General features: G+C 33.7%; 1 protein-coding gene across 5 annotated transcripts; it reads right to left on the bottom strand.

The window, feature by feature from the left end:
- Nucleotides 1-157: 157 nt before the first annotated feature.
- Nucleotides 158-18,396, bottom strand: LOC122401796 (F-box/LRR-repeat protein 3-like). 5 transcript variants are annotated; one of them, XM_043404153.1, is made up of 8 exons: nt 17,904-18,396; nt 17,368-17,567; nt 16,982-17,075; nt 14,257-14,453; nt 6,360-6,549; nt 5,236-5,455; nt 4,595-4,840; nt 158-1,371 (listed from the first exon to the last, which is right to left on the bottom strand). In XM_043404153.1, the coding sequence occupies exons 5-8, from the start codon at nt 6,547-6,549 to the stop codon at nt 1,200-1,202; spliced, it is 828 nt and encodes a 275-aa protein (XP_043260088.1). In that variant the 5' UTR covers nt 14,257-14,453; nt 16,982-17,075; nt 17,368-17,567; nt 17,904-18,396; the 3' UTR covers nt 158-1,199. The 5 variants fall into 5 exon arrangements, with proteins under 5 accessions (XP_043260088.1, XP_043260089.1, XP_043260087.1 ...); XM_043404154.1 differs by lacking the exon at nt 17,904-18,396 and adding an exon at nt 17,715-17,827 and having other exon boundaries at nt 16,982-17,072; XM_043404152.1 differs by lacking the exon at nt 17,904-18,396 and adding an exon at nt 17,715-17,827.
- Nucleotides 18,397-18,889: the final 493 nt, after the last annotated feature.

Genomic DNA, 18,889 nt, shown 5'->3' on the forward strand with positions numbered 1-18,889 from the left:
GGGCTCTGTTACTTTAAGTGTGAACTTAGGTTCTTTTATACGTTTACAGTTGCTTAAAAATGCCAATGAGTACTTAGAACATTTCCTAATTAATAACATGACAAGTATACGTCGTTGTTACATACCAAATAATTTAAATTTTATTGTATTTTTTAAAAATTGCTGTTTTTTTTTAACAAGGAAATATTATCATGTTCATAAGAATACAACAACATTTGTTCGTTACGTTATTCGTTATAACAGTAAAACTTTTATGAAAAATGATACAGTTTTTTGTATAGATTAAAATTGTTTGTTGTAAACGGAGCGTGAATTGTTCAAATGTTAGGTTTTTAATCGGCCTTAATGAGACAAGAGATCGGATATATCGGCTGGGATACAAGACTGAGCGCTTCGCATCTTTAGAATAGCATCGGCAAGATGTAAAAACGAAATAATCGCGTAAATTTAAACAAAAAATTAAATAATAAGAACATTAATTGTTAACGTTATTAGATATCGTAATACTAAGTATACCCAATCATTTGTGTTATAATGTAGAAATAATGTACATAGTCTGTTGTATTACAATAACATTATAGACTATAATAATTATTGTATATTATACATATCTACCATGAGCGACAGTTTAAATAAGTAGTGGTATTATTTTATTTTATATACACCACACGCAAAAAGTACCATTATAATCTAATAAAGTTTATATTTTTTGGTATTAACAGACACGAGCAATTTTTATAATACGTGACTTTTTTCATTCTTTTTCTTGGAGTCTCGTCCAATGTATAAAATACTTTGGGTTACGCAGACATTAACATAAGAGTACAAATTCACAAAAGGAATTACATTTTTGTGTATTTTTTTTTTCGTAATAATTGTTAATCCATTGTCAACAGTGGATTGTAGGAAAAAATACGGAAAGATTCATCTGAAACAATGTTTCAGAAACTAACATTTCTAATCTATTGGTGGTTTTTGTAAATAGCAGTCCTAAAAATATCGGAAACCTGCAGTTTTTATACAATATCTACGCTACAGTTCGAAATTATACAATCACTTACATAATTAATTCATGTAAAAAATAGAAAAGGTATGTCCGTAAAGTCTAATTATCACATTTTCAGTATATGTGCAAACTATTGTCGGCCATTGGTGTATTCGCATCATATGTGTATATTGATTCGATTACAGTTAAGCTTTTAGCACAACGGGATGTATTCAGGTACCCATGTACGACCGAGGAGCAACGAAATCTTCCTCGATACTTTTGTTACGTCGAGCCCGGAGTCTTCTATCAGTGACGTTTCCCAAACGTACAGTATTCTTAAGTGTTTCGCACAGACTGTGACAAATTCCAACAATCCTGAGCAACTAAGTGTAATAAGACAAAAATATTATTAACATTACAGGTCTTATCGATTTGTTTTACAGTTACATTCATTGATTTAATTAATCAAAGACGTAAGCATAAAAAAATAATCGATACTTATAACAAAGAATCGATACTTGTTCGATATTCATTTGATGTCTGGGCAAAAGAATATGTATATCGATTATCTATTCGATACTTAATAGTCACCTTAGTTGCTACATAACGGCGTATGTTTCATTTTTATACAGGGTGTTAGGCCACCCTTGGGAAAAATTTTAATGGGAGATTCTAGAGGCCAAAATAAAACAAAAATTAAGAATATCAATTTCTTGACTGAAATGCTTCGTTAAAAAGTTATTAAAAAATTAAATTAAAAAATTTCAAATAATTCTGAAAAAATTATTTTTGGTTGTGGGGGTCAATTACAATCATTTTTGGTGAATACACATACCCCCGAAAACCTACCCACTTTCGAGAAAAAAATTCGGGTAGGTGCTGAAATTTTTCGGCGAAAAAAAAATTGTACAAATCGTTCTAAAAATATTCTTTTCAGTTGCAGAGGTCGATTGCAATCATTTTTGGCCATTACACATACCTTCGAAATCCTACGCATTTTCGAGAAAAAAATTCCTGACCGAAAATCTAATGTGAGAACCCCGAAATTTCATGCGAATCTTTAAAATATCATAACTTCTGAACGGATTGGGGGATTTTAATGTTTCAACCGGCAAACAACGCGTATTTTGGTGAAGAATATGTAGGAATTCTAAAAATATTTGAAAAGTTGTTCCTGAACCCCGTAAAATGCTAAAACCCCCATAAAAAAGGTTCAATTTTCAAACGGCCATAACTCCTACAATAGTGAATGAATTTGATTGAAATTTTTTTTTTAAACAGAGCTCATGGGTACCTACAGAAAAGTATTAGACAACTTTTCTGTACAGCGCCAACCAAATTTATTAAAAATGAAAAACGAATTTTTAAGAAAAATCGACAGGTGTCTTTTTTCGACAAAACTGAAAAGTTTCAAATCATTCTAGAAAAATTATTTTCAGCTGTGGGGGTCAATTACAATCATTTTTGGTGACAACACATACCCCCGAAATCCTAACCACTTTTGAGAAAAAAATTCGAGTAGGTGTAAAATTTTTCGACAAAATTAAAACATTTCAAATCGTTTAAATAAAATAATTTTTAGATGCAGGGGTCAATTACAATCATTTTTGATGAATAAACATACCCTCGAAATCCTAACAATTTTCGAGAAAAAAATTCAGAAATGTGCCGAAATTTTTCGACGAAATGAAAAAATTTCAAACAAACGAATTCTTCAAAGAGCGCATGAAACTTTAATATTGTTCATAACTGCGTTTAAAGATGAAATGTAATGTTTTAAATTAGTAGTGCATTTTTTTTTATAATATCAAACAGGTATCTATTCTTTCTGATACTGGCGTCTTTGATACATTGATACATATCGATACTGAATCGAAATTTACAAACTGATATTAATAGAATGGGTCTTAACACTAATTATAATTGTTTTCAATCTCTGCTATTTACCAGATGTCGCGTTAAATAGTTTTGATAGCTATCATTTAATCGTTCGCAATCGGACATTCATAAAAAAGAGGTATTATATTACTTCTGTAAAAATAGAACTACAGTGAACATTGGATATGTGCCCGAACTGATCTACAGCATAAATGGGCAGTGTTCATCCCCACTACTGAGGGAAGATTACCCTTCACATGCTACAAAGCGTGTAATCGAGAAGGATCTCCTTCACTTGCTGTCCTTTTCAATGTTCGTCAGTCGACTGTTTCTATAATTAGAATTGATCCATCTACTGCAGAGTTGAGGAACTTGTATATGTATACAGGGTGTTACTCTACCTATAGTCAATATTTTGGGGGGTGATTCTACAGGCGAATATAAGTCGAAAATCAAGAGTGATGAAATTGCGGTAAATGCTTTGTTTATTAATTATCGATGGTTAAAGATTGGCGTCTGGAGCGCCTGAATGACGGCAACTTGACGGACAGTGGTAAATACGGTAAGAACCATTTGTAACCGTTTGGTATTAAAAACTGTACAGGAAAAGCAGACTGGATTTGTGCGTACCGAAACATTCCTCGAATGCAAAGGGTTAATAGAGAAATAATTAAAATTCGAACTGCGGTGACAATAGGGCCGGTCAGTACACCAATATCGATCGGCGGCCGGGCTGTTCCATCAGCTGATTTTCGTTGGGGTCTTCGACGTTGCCGCCGATCGATATTGGTATACTGACCGGCCCTATTTTAAGTTGCCGTCATTCAGGCGCTCCAGACGCCAATCTTTAACCATCGATAATTAATAAACAAAGCATTTACCGCAATTTCATCACTCTTGATTTTCGACTTATATTCGCCTGTAGAATCACCCCCCAAAATATTGACTATAGGTAGAGTAACACCCTGTACTTTGCCGACGCTTTTCGCTCCCACTCTTCAGTCGGTCTATCCCTCCACCCCGGTATGGGGAATTCCCGCTAGTGATCTAATGTTCTCCCTCTTTAGTTAGTTTCACTCTGATGGCAAACCCATTGGAAATTGTGTATACAGAGTGGTTCACCTAAATATCTCCTCTAATTATGGGGGTACAAAAAAAGGTCATGTAATGTACATATCTCAACGTATTCTTACATCAGCTACACGATGCAATGAAAAAAATTATACAATTATGCACAAAGGAACATCGATAACCTTGTAAACTCCGACAAAAAATTACCTTAGAAACAAAATATTTCTTGCCCCTCTCCTAATTAGGAGAAGATATTTAGGTGAACCATCCTGTGTACGCGTGGAAGTCAACTGGGTATGATGAGAATTGCTCAACGAAACAGACAAGTCGAGGGAAGAGTTTCTCGTGCAGCTCATGAGCCGCAAGTTTCTTAGTTTTGATCTATTCCATAAACGCATGACTTGGGGTCCCAATTCGGGCATACATCCAACTTTTACTGTACAATGATGCTTTGGAAATTGGCTGATTGCTATCTCTACCAGTTCTTAGAACTAGGTTCCCTCTCGTCACGGCGGCCAAGTATGTTTATGTTTTTAAATCTACTGTATTACCGATGTGCTGTGTTATCTACTCTACATTCCTTCAATTTTGACCAGTTTCGGTCCCGAATGTCGGTCAATATCCAAGGCAGCGCTGTAATCATATTGTTATACGTACGTGATTTCACAATCGCCCAATCCAACGGCGCTTAAGAGTGGACAACCTTGGGCGACAGAAAGCAGTGCACGATCAAGTAATTCGGGACCATAAGCAGCAATCACTAGCTCGACCAACCGGGGGCACAGGCAACCGATACGTAGCATTGTTGCTTCCGATGGTGCTTCTCCAAAGTACAAATGTGTTATAGGAACGTATGGAGCGAAAAGCGGACTCTGATCGTCTTCGTTCGTTATGTAAGATAATCTAATTTGTTACATAAACAGACCAATATGTTATTTCCATGAATTAAAATTGAACAACATAGGACTCGTTCAATGTATTGTTTTAAAAATGAGACGTTTAAAGAACCTTGATAAAAGAAAGATTTTCACATTATGCACTTCAATTTGAACGACTGAATTTTAATCCTTTGCGATCGATTGTCTTCATATTGTAGGCAACATATTTTTCTAGTTTTAGACAAACATTCAAAAATTCTTTAGAAACGTCGCCATAAATGAAGAAAAATTAATTTCTTTGATACATATTATAACAGTAAATTAAATTAAAATACAAAATTAAATTAAAATAATTAGTTTTCCGTGCTTCCTTAATGTTCGTGCATCAAAATTTTGGCAAGTTTAATAAAATGCACTCACAGCACTAGGTTTATGTTTGGTAAATGATTTGAAAACGTAAACCACGCTGTATCGCTGACACGTGGAAAAGGCTTTGTCTCCGGATGCACTTCCAATCTCAGGGTACCTAGTTGTATTTCTTTTTCAGAGCTCAAAGCTAATAGTAATTCGTCGCTGAGAAATGAATACGACAAAGATAGCTCCCGAAGGTACCGGCAATAATTAGCTAACGCTTGGATCCCTGTAATACGATTAAACAATAAAATAACACTTTAAAACAGATTAATACAAAATTAACATTTAGCAATTTTTAGTCAAACTTTTAACGTCCATTATCCTTAACATTATTTAATTTATGAAAATAGAAATTAAAATGCAAAATAACTTTTTTGTAGTAGAAATACCAAAAGTGCTAAGAAAAGATAGACAAAATTTGTTACATGTTTACTTTAGCGGCTCTACCCTAAATCTGTATACTTTTTTTTACAAAAAAGACTTAAAATTTAAAAAACTATAGTGTCACACTCGTCCTGATCGCTAAACCGATGTGAACAGAAAATGATCGGCGGCCCCTTGCAGACGGAACGCACCTACGCCAAAATTTTTTAGGCAAATATTTCAAAAATTGAGGCCGAGCGACAATTATTGTCCACATAAAAGTTGTTCACAATCTCATCCTCTATAACATACCCAAAAGTCATCGAAATCGCTCGACATATACTACACTTTCTTAAAATTTAAATCCTTTTTGTAAAAAAAAATGCTAATACGCGTTGCTTCTTCAACCTCCCCTCAACTATATTTCTTTATAAAGATCAGATACAGCCTTTTGTGAACAAACCATAATAAAATATACAGATTTAGGACAAAGCTATTGAAGTAAACATTTACCCAAAATTTTATTCGAACAATAGACGTCGAGTAAAATTAACGCATATAATTTTATTTGCGACGTTTATTCGGTCGAGTAGTGAAATTTTTAATTATTCATTTAATTCAATAATTTAAAGTTTAGTTGTTATTCAACGAGGAAGCATTATTGTGATTGTAAATTTCACGAACAAACATTTGAAAATGAAGAGAGTTCAAAGAAAAATATTGAAATCAATATTGAGCCAGTTTATAATTAACAAGAAATTTTGCACCTTCTGGTAATAATCGAGGGAATCCTTTGATTCGAAGGAGTTGCAACGTTTTCGAAGCATCCTCGTCCTTCCCAGAACGATCCTTCTTTTGCGGGATCGAATCTTCGTTTGATATCTTCATGATAGTCTTAAACTTATCATTGTCGATCTCCAAGAAAGTAGATTTTGCAGTGCTCATTAGTGCCAGCATCTAATATAAAAAAAAAAACATCGAACAACGTTAAGCAACAGCGTAGGCCATATGTTTAACAAATAATTCTTGTGGCTCTAAACTTCGTACGTTCAAAACTAGATCAATCAACTACAAAATTAGAAGTGTGCTAACGATAACTTACAAATTCTGAAAGTAATGCTAATTAATTTATCACATTTTGGGAGATAACATTTTTTATCTCACGCCAGAAATTTAGTTCCAGGATTAGAACGTTTACAATTGAATTCTAAAATTTGTTACGGCGCTCGTAAGACTTAAAAAACTACAGTTATTTCGATTTTGTATCGGAAGGTATAGTATGTTTTGTCCTCCTAAACATTACTATTTATTTATTATTATGATTAAGAGTCGACTCTAAAGTATCTTTGAAAGTAATGCTTGTGACAACATCAGCTTCGTTTTCTTTCACCGAAAGTTTAGATTCCCAGTTACAATATTATTATATATCACTGTTCAATTCTAGAATATATTTTTCATCATAATTATATTCATTAATACATGGTAATTGTTTAGAATTCAATATTCCACGACGCGTCACAAACTTATCTTGCGCATCTAATTTATTCTAGATGCGTGGGATCGAAGCACTTTTTAACAATTTATAATAATCGTTACTTTATTTGTAACACAACAACAAAGAACGTTAAATATATTCCTCGACTTTAATCTTCATTAAATAATAAGTTAACAGAAGTTGACATTAATTAAAAAAGTATTACACATCGACAAAAGCTTGTCTTATTTTCTTTACTATGGTATTATATTCATTCAACCATTTACATGCAATCGTATTAATAGACATACACCCCAATGCATATGTACATAACATGTACATTAAATTAAATTAAAATGTGTTTTTTGTTTAAAAAGAAATGTTTCCAAACTCGATTACAATATTTCTCTTCCTCGTAGGTCGTAAACTAAAGAGAAAGCGCATTGCTCGTATTTACCGAATTTACGTTTGGAATCAGGCATATCATACTGGAGCAGCCATGTGGCAGTTTTCAGCCAGAGTTCCAAAGGGTTAACGACACAAACCTTAGCTGAGTCTTCAAGGCGTCGAGAACGAGTACTGTTCAGGCAGGTTCGACGAGCTATGCGCGACTGCCTCCTCGAGTGCCAAACTATACTGAGCGAACGGGTGCAAACGGTGTTTAGGAAGGTACTGCGTCCAGCTCATAGCTCAGATCGCCGCTACGGCCTTCGCGAAGGAGGTGTAGAGAAAAAGCGAAAGGACGATTGGAAAGGTACGCAATAATTGTGCAACCGGTAACATTGATCGGATTGGGTGCACGGGAACCAAGCAGTGGATACCCGACGACTAGGGCATGCACGTGCTAGGTATACACCGGTGCACAGCGTACCTTTAAAGGGGAGTGTGTAACGTGACGAACGCGAAAATGCTAGAAACAGTGTCTCTCAAATAGGAGTCCAATGAAACTATTAATATCTTTAATGTCGGGCTTTCCAATAAGGACGACAGAACTTTGAATTAACCCCTTAACCTACGATTTACGTTTCAACAGCCTGGGCCCAAAGCGTCAACAAGATCGCGCAGCCTTCGAGTCATTTCGCGGTTCGGCAAATCGGTCCTAAGTTGTACTAAACGCGCACATCTTGTAGAGATATTTCTCTAATATTTAAGAAAATATATTTCAAAGTGCGAACGTGCGTATCACAAGCCTGGTCTGTGCTGTTCGTGGCGAGTCAAATTACAAACTGCGATCGTTGTACCACGAGCTATACCCGTAGTATTTACATTTGGCCCAACCGATGTACCACGAGCTATGCCCGTAGTATTTACATTTGGCCCGACCGATGTACTACGAGCCAGGCCCGTGGTAATCAGTTTTAGCCCGAATAGAAGACTACGTGTCTCACACGTAGTTGTAGGTTAAGGGGTTAAAGTAAAATGAAAACCGCGAAAGACAACCTCATTGTTTTATCTTTAATGGGGGCAGTAGTTTCAGCAGTAGCGTGGCACGTGACACCATCTTGTTGCAACCACATCTCACAAGAAGAGGCCTAGGCCTTAGGGTTACCAACTTTGTTCAAACTTTGCACACTTGTAGATTTAGTTATCCGGTTTAAAAATGTATAATATTATAGAGGCAGATACCCAATAATTTTTGAAATATTAATGATTAAAGTTTCATTATTGTATACGAATATAATTTTAATGGTAAAGTAAGAGACTCCTACCCAGTAGGTTCAAGTTCGATTTGCGATAATGGCATAAGTTTTTGCTCTTAGTAGAAATAAATTTGAATAATGAAATTCATACATAAAAATGCTGATTAACTTTTAAATAAAGTGTCTTTGTATTTATAAAAATTCGAAATTCTCCATCCACAATAGTTGAAAAGAAAGGAAGCGTATACTTCGCAAATGAAGAAAAATTTATGTTATAAATAAAGATATTTTATTTAAAAAATAATTAATGTTTCTATGTGTAAATGTGACTATTCAAATTTATCTATATTAAGAGGAAAAAATTATGTAGTTATCGGGAATCGAACTTGGACCTTAGTAAGTAAGAGTCTCATACTTTATTATCACACCATGGTGGTAATTGCTAGTTTGTAGATTAAAATTGTATTTGTAGATAATAATGAAGTTTTAATCATTAATATTTCAAAAATTACTGTGTATCTGCCTTATAATGTTATATATTCTTAAACCGGATAACTAAATCTACAAGCGTGCAGAGTTTCAACAAAGTCCTTAAAAACTCATTGCATTCGTTCAGTTTGAGCTCAGTTCCGTTGAAACTTATTAGAATTGTTAACAAATAAACATTGGTAAATTAACTCGTAGATCCTTTTAATTCTTGTGATCAAAATTTTGCCACCAAATGACGAATTATGAGTTCTGTTAGTTGATTCTATTGACCATCAATCATAGTGCACGAAACGTTGTTCGAATTGAACAAGAATTTCAATAATTTCAACGCGTTGAACAACTGTATATTTCTTCATGTTTTATGGCTCTTATTGGAAAACTCTATTTCGATATAACAGTAATTTTTTAACTGCTAACGTTACTGTTGTAAAGAAATGCAACGGTTATAAAATGAGATGTGCTTATTGGTATTGCACTCATTTTTGCATAAACAGAGAATTTTGCTCTATTATTACGTGGAAAAACAGTAAATAGATTTTATGCATACACAATTAAGATATAAAGAAATAAACCTATGTGTATTCTAGCATCCGAATATTTCCATTATTCACTGTATGTACTAGAGTACTAGATTGATCGAAGATACAAAATTATACAGATAGAAAAAATTTAGTGAATATCAAGTTTTAATAATAATTTTAAAAATATATTACTACTAACATTAAATTCTGAACATTGAACGTACTCTGCTGCTCATAAACATTAGGATTCCTGGTCCAAACGTGGTCAATGTTTAGAGTTATTGTAACTTAATGAAAAGAAGTCTTACAATGATCTTCTTGGTATCATTTCAAAGGTGAAACTCTCTATTTTATTAAACTGTAAAATAATTTATTTTATAAAAATTCGAAAGCATAATAAAGTGCAAAAATATATGGGTATTTAAGAATTTACATAGATAGTGCTAACACGAGAATTTCACAGACAAAAGTTCTTGCCGCGCAACTGGACACCGCCTTCAATTATCCTTTTTAAATTAATTAAATCTCAGTTAGTTTTACAGCTCTTTTTATGAAACTTTAAAATATTTCCACGTACCAGTAATATTGTCTCGGCATTGCAGACAAAACAAACGTCTGATAAAAAGAATCTGTTAACCAGTGTGCTTCGTAGCGTTTTGGTTCGCTATTGCTGGGTCACAATAATAGTTGATACCTTCAATCGACAAAATTAAAAGGTGTTAAAAAACTTTGAGCGCGTCATAAATGTTTTAATTATTAGATTTATGAAAATATTATTTTATTTAGGTGATTAGTTTCTTGGTGCATTGGAAAGTATTCTGACGTATTCGAGACTATTAATTTTCTTTTGAATGTTGACGGATCCCAGTCTGAGAAACGCTGGGTAAAAGGATTGCCGGGTACAGAAACCGGTCACGAACTGAACAAGCGTTTCCGAAGCTCAATAGGCTATTCACGTGTTTACATTTAGCGGTCACGTGGATTCCAACGGGAGGAAAACAAAATCGCGTTTTTTTTAAACATTCGTCCAAAATTTGATTCAAGTTTATAAATGTCTCCGTAAAAAGAAATCCGGAAGATTCAATTTTTATTATATTATTCAGGAAAAATGATTGAACTTAGAAAATAATTTCAAGTAAAAATTTTAAAACATAATGTCAAATAGTGTTAAAGATCGAAAATCGTTTGGTCGAAAAGATTTAAAAAATTGATATACATTGTGTAACATAATGGTAATCCGTAGCAATCATATATCGTTTTAAAGCAATGACTTTATACTACTTTACGACGCAAATCTTTCATTAAGATACTTTTAATTATTAAAAATTATTTCTTTTGATTTTCCTTGCATGACAGTTTAAATAAGAACATCATCTTGTATGAAATCTTTTACGAATTTGAATGGTTTATCTTGGAATATTTTACAAAATTATAGTTACTGTGCACTACTTTCTAACTTTCGTATTATAATTTTGCATAAGTCACGAGAATATAATAATTCTATTAAAAGATACATCATGGTTACGAGAAAGACGTTGTATCATAAAAATTGATTCTAATGAATGATAATAAATATAGCATGTTTAAACTTGAAATAACATTATTTAAAGTTGCCTTCAAGAAATTACTTTCAAACATGGAGGCCAAAGAGTCCAATTTTTATAAAGTTTCGTTTCTAAATGTTCCGTAGCGACCATTTTGTTATGTTAATCTTTTTTTTTAAGTATAAATGTACACTTAATTGTTTAATATTTCATACGATTAATATAACGTCTGTAATGTATAAAAGGAGGTCATGGACTTGCGAAGCCCGTTGCCGGTTCCCAATAGACCATTCACGTGTTTTCCGTTGCAACTCACGTGTATCACGAAGAGAAAGGAAACTGACATAAATTACTAATTAATTAAACATTACACCGTCCACATCTACCGAACTTTCAACGTTTCGCCTAGCGTTGATTCTATAGCGTAAAAACCGATGAATTAGAAACTTTCCTCGAATGGTGTAGTGTTGTATAATTTGTAATAACTTCCGTTAGATATTGATAACTAAAGTCTCGAATTATTATGAATATTGTGAAGAACATATTACGACTGAAATTATACACTCATCCGTCTTTTGTTTTTTCGTTCTGTGTTATCTCTTTACTTTTTCCAAATACAATTCTAGCAAAAGAATTACTCTTTTAACATACTTTTATTCAACTTTACTCGGTGTAAATACCAAAATCTTGCGATTAATTTCTCAAGTACTACAGAAAACTTGGGTCAATATTAATCTTTTGCAAATATTTTACAAATTTTTATACATTATAATATTTTGATATCTTACAAGGAAAAGGCCATCATCAGATTCCTAGAGCATACCAGAGGGATTTCTACTGGAAAAAATACAACAGTATCTCGCCCCTAGATTCAATGTTTCCGGTGCCAAAACCATCAATCAACGAAATGTTATAAATCACCTTTAACAAAGACACAAACTATAAATTATCTTCAACAAACCTTTCTAAAAGCTGTTGAGTTTATCAATGGCTAATCTCCCGAACAATATCCTACTCTGGAATGTCACGAGCATCAAAAACAAAGTTCTAGAACTCCAAATTTTTCTTGAACATCATTAAATTCAAATAGCTCTAATATCCGAAACCTGACTCAACTCATAGATACAATTAAATTCAACAGATACAACATCATCAAAACGTGGCGTTGCCATCTTTATCCACCCATCCATCACATACGACTACCTACCCCAGCTATTCCTGGACAATATCTACGGAATTTTCATACAGACCTCCATCAACACACAACTCATCATAGACTCTGCTCAAACTAAAAAGTTTATCGTAGGGAGTAACTTCAATGCCAAGTACTCCAACTGGAACAACACCACCACAAACAGTAATGGCAAGACGCTCAATACCCACATGATCAATAATAATTACCATATCATCGATAGCAACACCTACACACACAACCCTCTTAACATAGACATTTTCCTCACAAACTCACCATACTATACCAAATACCAATCACCTCCCAGTTATCCTGCAACACAGCAACAGAAACACTTTACCAACTGCACACCCGCAAACACCAACTGACGTCAATTCCACGCCTATACGACGAATACATCATCAACCCTCACTTATGTAAACACAATATCTAAAACCAGCTGCGAAATCAATAGACTTAAAAAATCCATTAATACAGTGTATTAAATATAATAAAATTAATATAATTTTATTCATTATTTCAGAATTATTTTTTTTTATTTCTTTATTTTGAACTTATTTTCATATTCAACAGAGCAACCTCTAAAACCCACATATACGCCAAAACTATCAACAACTATGTTGTATAAAACATTGTCTAGTTTATTCGTCTATTTACTCGCGATCTTCTTGAGTTCGCTCCAAGTGCAATAACTCCAAAACTGCTTTAGATTTTTACATGGCAAATCAATTTTTAGACCTTGAACTATTTTTTCAAACAAAAAAAGAATTTTTCCCCTTATGCAACCCCTTAAGATGATTGTTCCTATGTTGTGATTTTTATGCCCAAATTTTTTTGGAAGAGTGTACAACTTAATTATGAAATTTTACTTCCAGATATTTAATGGTTTCCGAAACTTTTGCTCTACGCAATTGAATTCTGTTTATACGTGTACATCTTTAACTGTGTACGTGAGACACAAACCTTGCTAACACGACCATTTTCTCTGCAGTAGTATTGTCGTCGCTATTTGAATAGCCCATGACGCATATCGAACCTGAGTTTCTATAGTGTTCCGACGAAACTGACATTTTTTTCAAGTTGCATTACATTTTAATTTCAGTGACCAATAATTACACTACAATTACATTCTACTTACGGTAATGTTGAATAACGACACCTCGGTTTTCGATCCCTGGATAAATATATGGTGTCCCGTAGAAAATGGGTTTTTATGTAAAATTTTAATTTAATTGCCAGAAAATGTTTACAATATAATATTCTAATCCAAACTAAAATCTAACCTAATATCTCGGAAACTATTAAATTCCTGAAGGTAAAATTTTATATTTGAGATTGATATCTCCCCACCTCCTTTAAATCTTACGTCAATCGGTCACTGGAGCTTCTCGAAAGTACAGCCGAAAAAATAATATCTATTTACTTTTTTAATTTTATAAAGTGAGAATAATTTAAAATTCTACTATTCCAAATTACCCGCATCTTGTAAAATCGTCTTCGTCATTTTTCGATTATACTAAAGTTTTAGATAGAAATTTGTTGTCTTTCATTATTACTGAGAGTTTAAAATATAAAAGTTTATTGATTTCCCTACGATGTTATGCAATTTTACTTGTTTCTATTCCGCATCGTAATTTGTTATTCGTCTTAGACAAATTAGTATTCGAAATATGCCGCGCTTCCTCTTATAAAATACTTCATTTTCCGTGTTAGATACGCGATTGCCTCATCGCAGCATACACAGCACAGACAAAATTATTACAGCGTTCGAACACTAATTGAAGCAAGCGTAAAGTAAAATTACCTATTATCCTGGTTGAGACTGAATTTTACGTCCGTCCAGAACGGTGAACGTCGAGTAATCGTGAATCAGGCGATACGAGGAAATACGATGGTCGAAAGCCGTCTGCGGAGAAGAATCGTGTTCTTTGGAAGCGAAACCCATTTACTTCTGCGACGACTTGTCTCCAAGCATTAGATTCGAGATCCGTCAAGCTGTACCTGAAACAAACACGCAGATGTTAATACGTTACGATCAATAATCACTAATAACAGCACTATCTTCACCGGACAAACATTTCTCAAAGTATCAACGATCATTTGCGTTACAACTTTCCTTATCGCGGAGGAGCGTTATGCAGCAAACTCTGCAACGTGTTCGTTGAACTTTTACATCGTTATCTCGCCTTAAATCGCTGAATCGATGTTCAAAAACTGATCACCTACCGAAAGAAAAGGGTATTGCGTTTTACAGCGCGCCAAATGAACCAAAATGACACCTTTTACTTAAACACACACAGATACTTCGACTTCTTATTTTCAAACAAATTTTTCCCGGTCGTTACGCGCGGTTACGTCTCTCCTAAAAAATCTACGGAAAGATTCGCGGTGTTCCAATATTTTCGCTACCGCTTTCTGCAAACCGGTCTCCACCTAGCACTGGGTCTCGTCGTTCCTCGGCCGCTTACGACGCTGCTGTACGCTATCGACGCCTAATGCACGTGTTCCGGCGCTCACGTGTCCGCGTCTATCGGTACCCGTATGCGTTCTGTTGGTATTCACGTACAACTATCATACACGTGTATCGTTCAAGCAACATGCGTCATCGCTGTTACGCGCCATTTTCTCCACTTTCCCGTCTGCGGAAAATATCGAACCTCGAACTTTTCACGAATCGGTACTCGATAGGAATGATACATTGAGGGATAAGCCCACTGTAAAAACCTGAAATAAAGCGTTTTTTTGCGATTTCTTTTTTGGTGGATGGACAAGTAAGAGGATAATAATATTCAAGAATGTTATTAACCATGTTGTTAAGTGTTAAAAAAAAAAATATTTATTCAAAAATAGTGCAAACTGACGACGCTGGAGCCATTCTCGCGAAGCGTGTTTTGAACTTGAGGCGCTCTGCGGCATGCAATATAACTGACGCTTTGTATCTGAAAAAAAAACAACTTTCTCTTAATCTACATGAGTATAGCTAGAGACATACGTGGGGGATTTTCGATAAGTTTATTTTAACATTATTTATTGACAAATGATTGAATATTATTATCCTCTTACTTTTCCATGCATACAAAAAAAAAAATCGCAAAAAAACGTTTTATTTCTGGTTTTTACAGAAGTCTTAATCCTTAACACGTTGACTGCCAGCCTAAAATCCTAAAATTGTTTACAAGACCAAAACTTTGATTTTAGTCAATTGTAAACTACACAACTTAAAAATTGTCCTAGTAGTTACTGTCGTAACTTCATTAAAATTTATGAAGAAAATTTATTTTCTTTAACATTACAACTTGAGAATTAATTGTTTTAGTTCCACTGTTAAAAATTCTGTCACCCATACAGTGAAAAATTTTTTTTCGCCAAAAAATTTCAGTACCCACCCGAATTTTTTTCTCGAAAATGGGTAGGATTTAGGGGATATGTGTGTTCACCAAAAATGATTGTAATTGACCCCCGCAACCGACAATAATTTTTTTACAATGATTTGAAAGTTTTTACTTTCGTCGAAAAATTTGTCCAATTACTGAATTTTTTTCTCGGAAGTGGATAGGATTTCGAGGGTATGTCTATTCACTAAAAATGATTGTAATTATCCCCTGTAACTAAAACTAATTTCTCCACAAGGATTTGAAATTTTTTAATTTTGTCGAAAAATTTCACACCTACTCGAATTTTTTTCTCGAAACTGGTTAGAATTTCGGGGGTATGTCTATTGGCCATAAATGATTGTAATTGACCCCCGTAACCGAAAATAATTTTTTCAGAACGATTTGAAAAATTTTTTTTCGCCGAACAGCACCTACCCAAATTTTTTTCTCGAAAGTGGGTAAGAGGTCGAGGATATATGTGTTCACCAAAAATGATTGTAAATCGAAAATTCATAAAGTGTAAGGTTTACTCGTGTACCTCGTCTGTGCTTTTATTCAAAGACTGAGGGAACTGTAGAAAACCTCCTTGCCATTTCAATAGTACATATTGATTTAGTATGCAATAAGAATTCAACATTGTACACAGTGAGTAATTAAATGAGGAACCGATCAATATTTAACAATTATATTGATGTTATCAAAATTATTGTATAATATTATAGCAATTGACATTTATATTCTACTCAATCATATGATTAATATAATGTTTTCACATTATATCAATTCACATTTTACTCAATCATACAATTCATATAAAGTTAATAAATATATTTCATATATTTTATAAAAATTGTATAATACTCATATTGTGTAATATTTATTTGTAACATTAAAAAACGCTAGTGCAAGAAGACCCTAGCCTGCAGTAAAAAAATATAACAATTGGTATTGCTACTCTCGGGTATTGAAAATACCCGCGGTCACTAAACTCGTCAAAGAATCATTAAAAAATGATTTATTATTTAATTTCAATTATTTAATCTCAACACTGAGATATCCCGTATTTGACAAATAATAAAACGATAAAATTATAAAAATATTTAAATAATGTATAAATGTTATTTATTATAATAATATATGTATATTAAATTTTACCAATCCTTATTAGACCATTTGAAGTTGTCCAAGTGTAATGGCGTCGATTCCGTGGCGGTAGCTTGCCTTCTATTTGAATTCCAATCAGAGACTGCTACACAGATAACGTACAAATTAAAATCAAATGCATTGCAGTACACATATCTAATGACAATTAAACAATAATGGAACTTGAAATAATATCTAAAAAATACGTAATTTCGTTTAGAGAGATATGAATCGACGCCGGTTAAATATCGAAGAAAGCGTGCGAAATACGATTTAATTTTTGCCACAATTCCGACTCAATTTTAGGTAGAAATATATTAATTCTAAACGAAAGCACCGTTAGAGAGTAAACGCGAGTAGTATGACGACATATGTATAAACAGGTTATAAATACGTACCTCGTTGATCGCGAGACACCGACGCGTCTGGACATGTCCGAACATGTCTTACTGCGCCAATTTTTCCAACAGGAATGGCGGCCCCTCGCTATACCCAGCGTCGTTCGGGAATTAGCTCGGGGGGTGGGGGAATCTCCGATGTTTCCCGAAGCTTCTATTTCGAAAAGGAATTCCTTGACTTCGAATTTCAATCAAAGACTCTAACAGAAATAAAATAAAAATGCATTAAAGTACATGAACGATTATTATAAATAAGTAACGATTAAATCCAAACCGTATTCCAATAGATCATATTTAAAACACGAGTAGCAATTATTAGGAAAGATCAACAGGTTAGAAATACGCACCTCGTTAGCTACGAAACGCTGACATGTCTTGACACGTCTTACTACGTTAATTTTCAGAGTACGAATGACAACCCTTCACTGTACCCAGTAACGCTCGCGAATTAGGTGAAGAATTGTATTTCGAAAAGAAATAGGGATACCTCACTAAAAAAAAGAACGAAGACGTACTAGAACAACGTAAATACATACCTTGGCTGTAGAACTATATTGATGGATGACAAGATTCTTGAACTCGTTCATTTTATTCACTTCGAAGATTACACGTAATTATGATTCAAAAAGTTACGTTTCTTACGCATAGAGTGCATATTACGTTCCTATTCGATTATCGATCGAAGAATTTGTGTTCTAACAAAACGAATAAATTTTACTCTCTCACTTTCTGAATACATAAAATGATAGTCAAGGTCAGCTTAATTCAGAAACTGATTAATTCTTCTTTCGCCAGAGTATTCAAAAGATAATATGATACGTATTTCATTAAAATTTATTCGTTGTAACGATAATCGATTGTAAAGTCAGAATATCGCGAATCTGTCGACGCTTCACATTTCGCAGCACTCACCGTAACTAAATCATACGTTTTAGAATAAATATATCTTTTATAAAACAATAGTTTAATGAATAATTAGGCATTGTTTACACCACTGATTCAATACGAGGTTGCGTTATAACGAATCGAAACACTGATCATGTAAATAATCAATAGCATTACAGTGCACTCTGTGTTTAAGGACAATGACTCTGGTAATCATATTTAACCCGATCGTCGACGTCGGTAATGTCAGCAAATTCATGAATTTTAGTTCTGATGCGACATCGACAAAAGTTTTGATGAAAAATTATTTACGCATTGTATGGTCGTACGTTTCTAAAGTCAAGATGCTTTTACATTACTAAAATTAGTTATGAACCATATGATACATCGGGGCTTGATCCCCAAAATTAGGAAAAGCAGACGCGAAAAATTCTCATTCGCAATTCTAAATGGAACTATACAATTAATGCAAATTATTTGCAACTTTAACTAGACAAAGAAACGTAAATAATTCATAATTCACAACTCACGTACATATATTTACACACAACTACAGTCTATTTTCCCATTGACACTAATTTCAATGAATAGAAGAGAACGTTAAAATCACCTCTTGTATAAGATGTAAGGTCTACTT

The sequence above is a fragment of the Colletes gigas genome, unplaced genomic scaffold (genome assembly GCF_013123115.1).
Source record: "Colletes gigas isolate AHSC1104 unplaced genomic scaffold, ASM1312311v1 Colletes_gigas_Sc00028, whole genome shotgun sequence".
NCBI classification, from domain to species: Eukaryota; Metazoa; Arthropoda; class Insecta; order Hymenoptera; family Colletidae; genus Colletes; species Colletes gigas.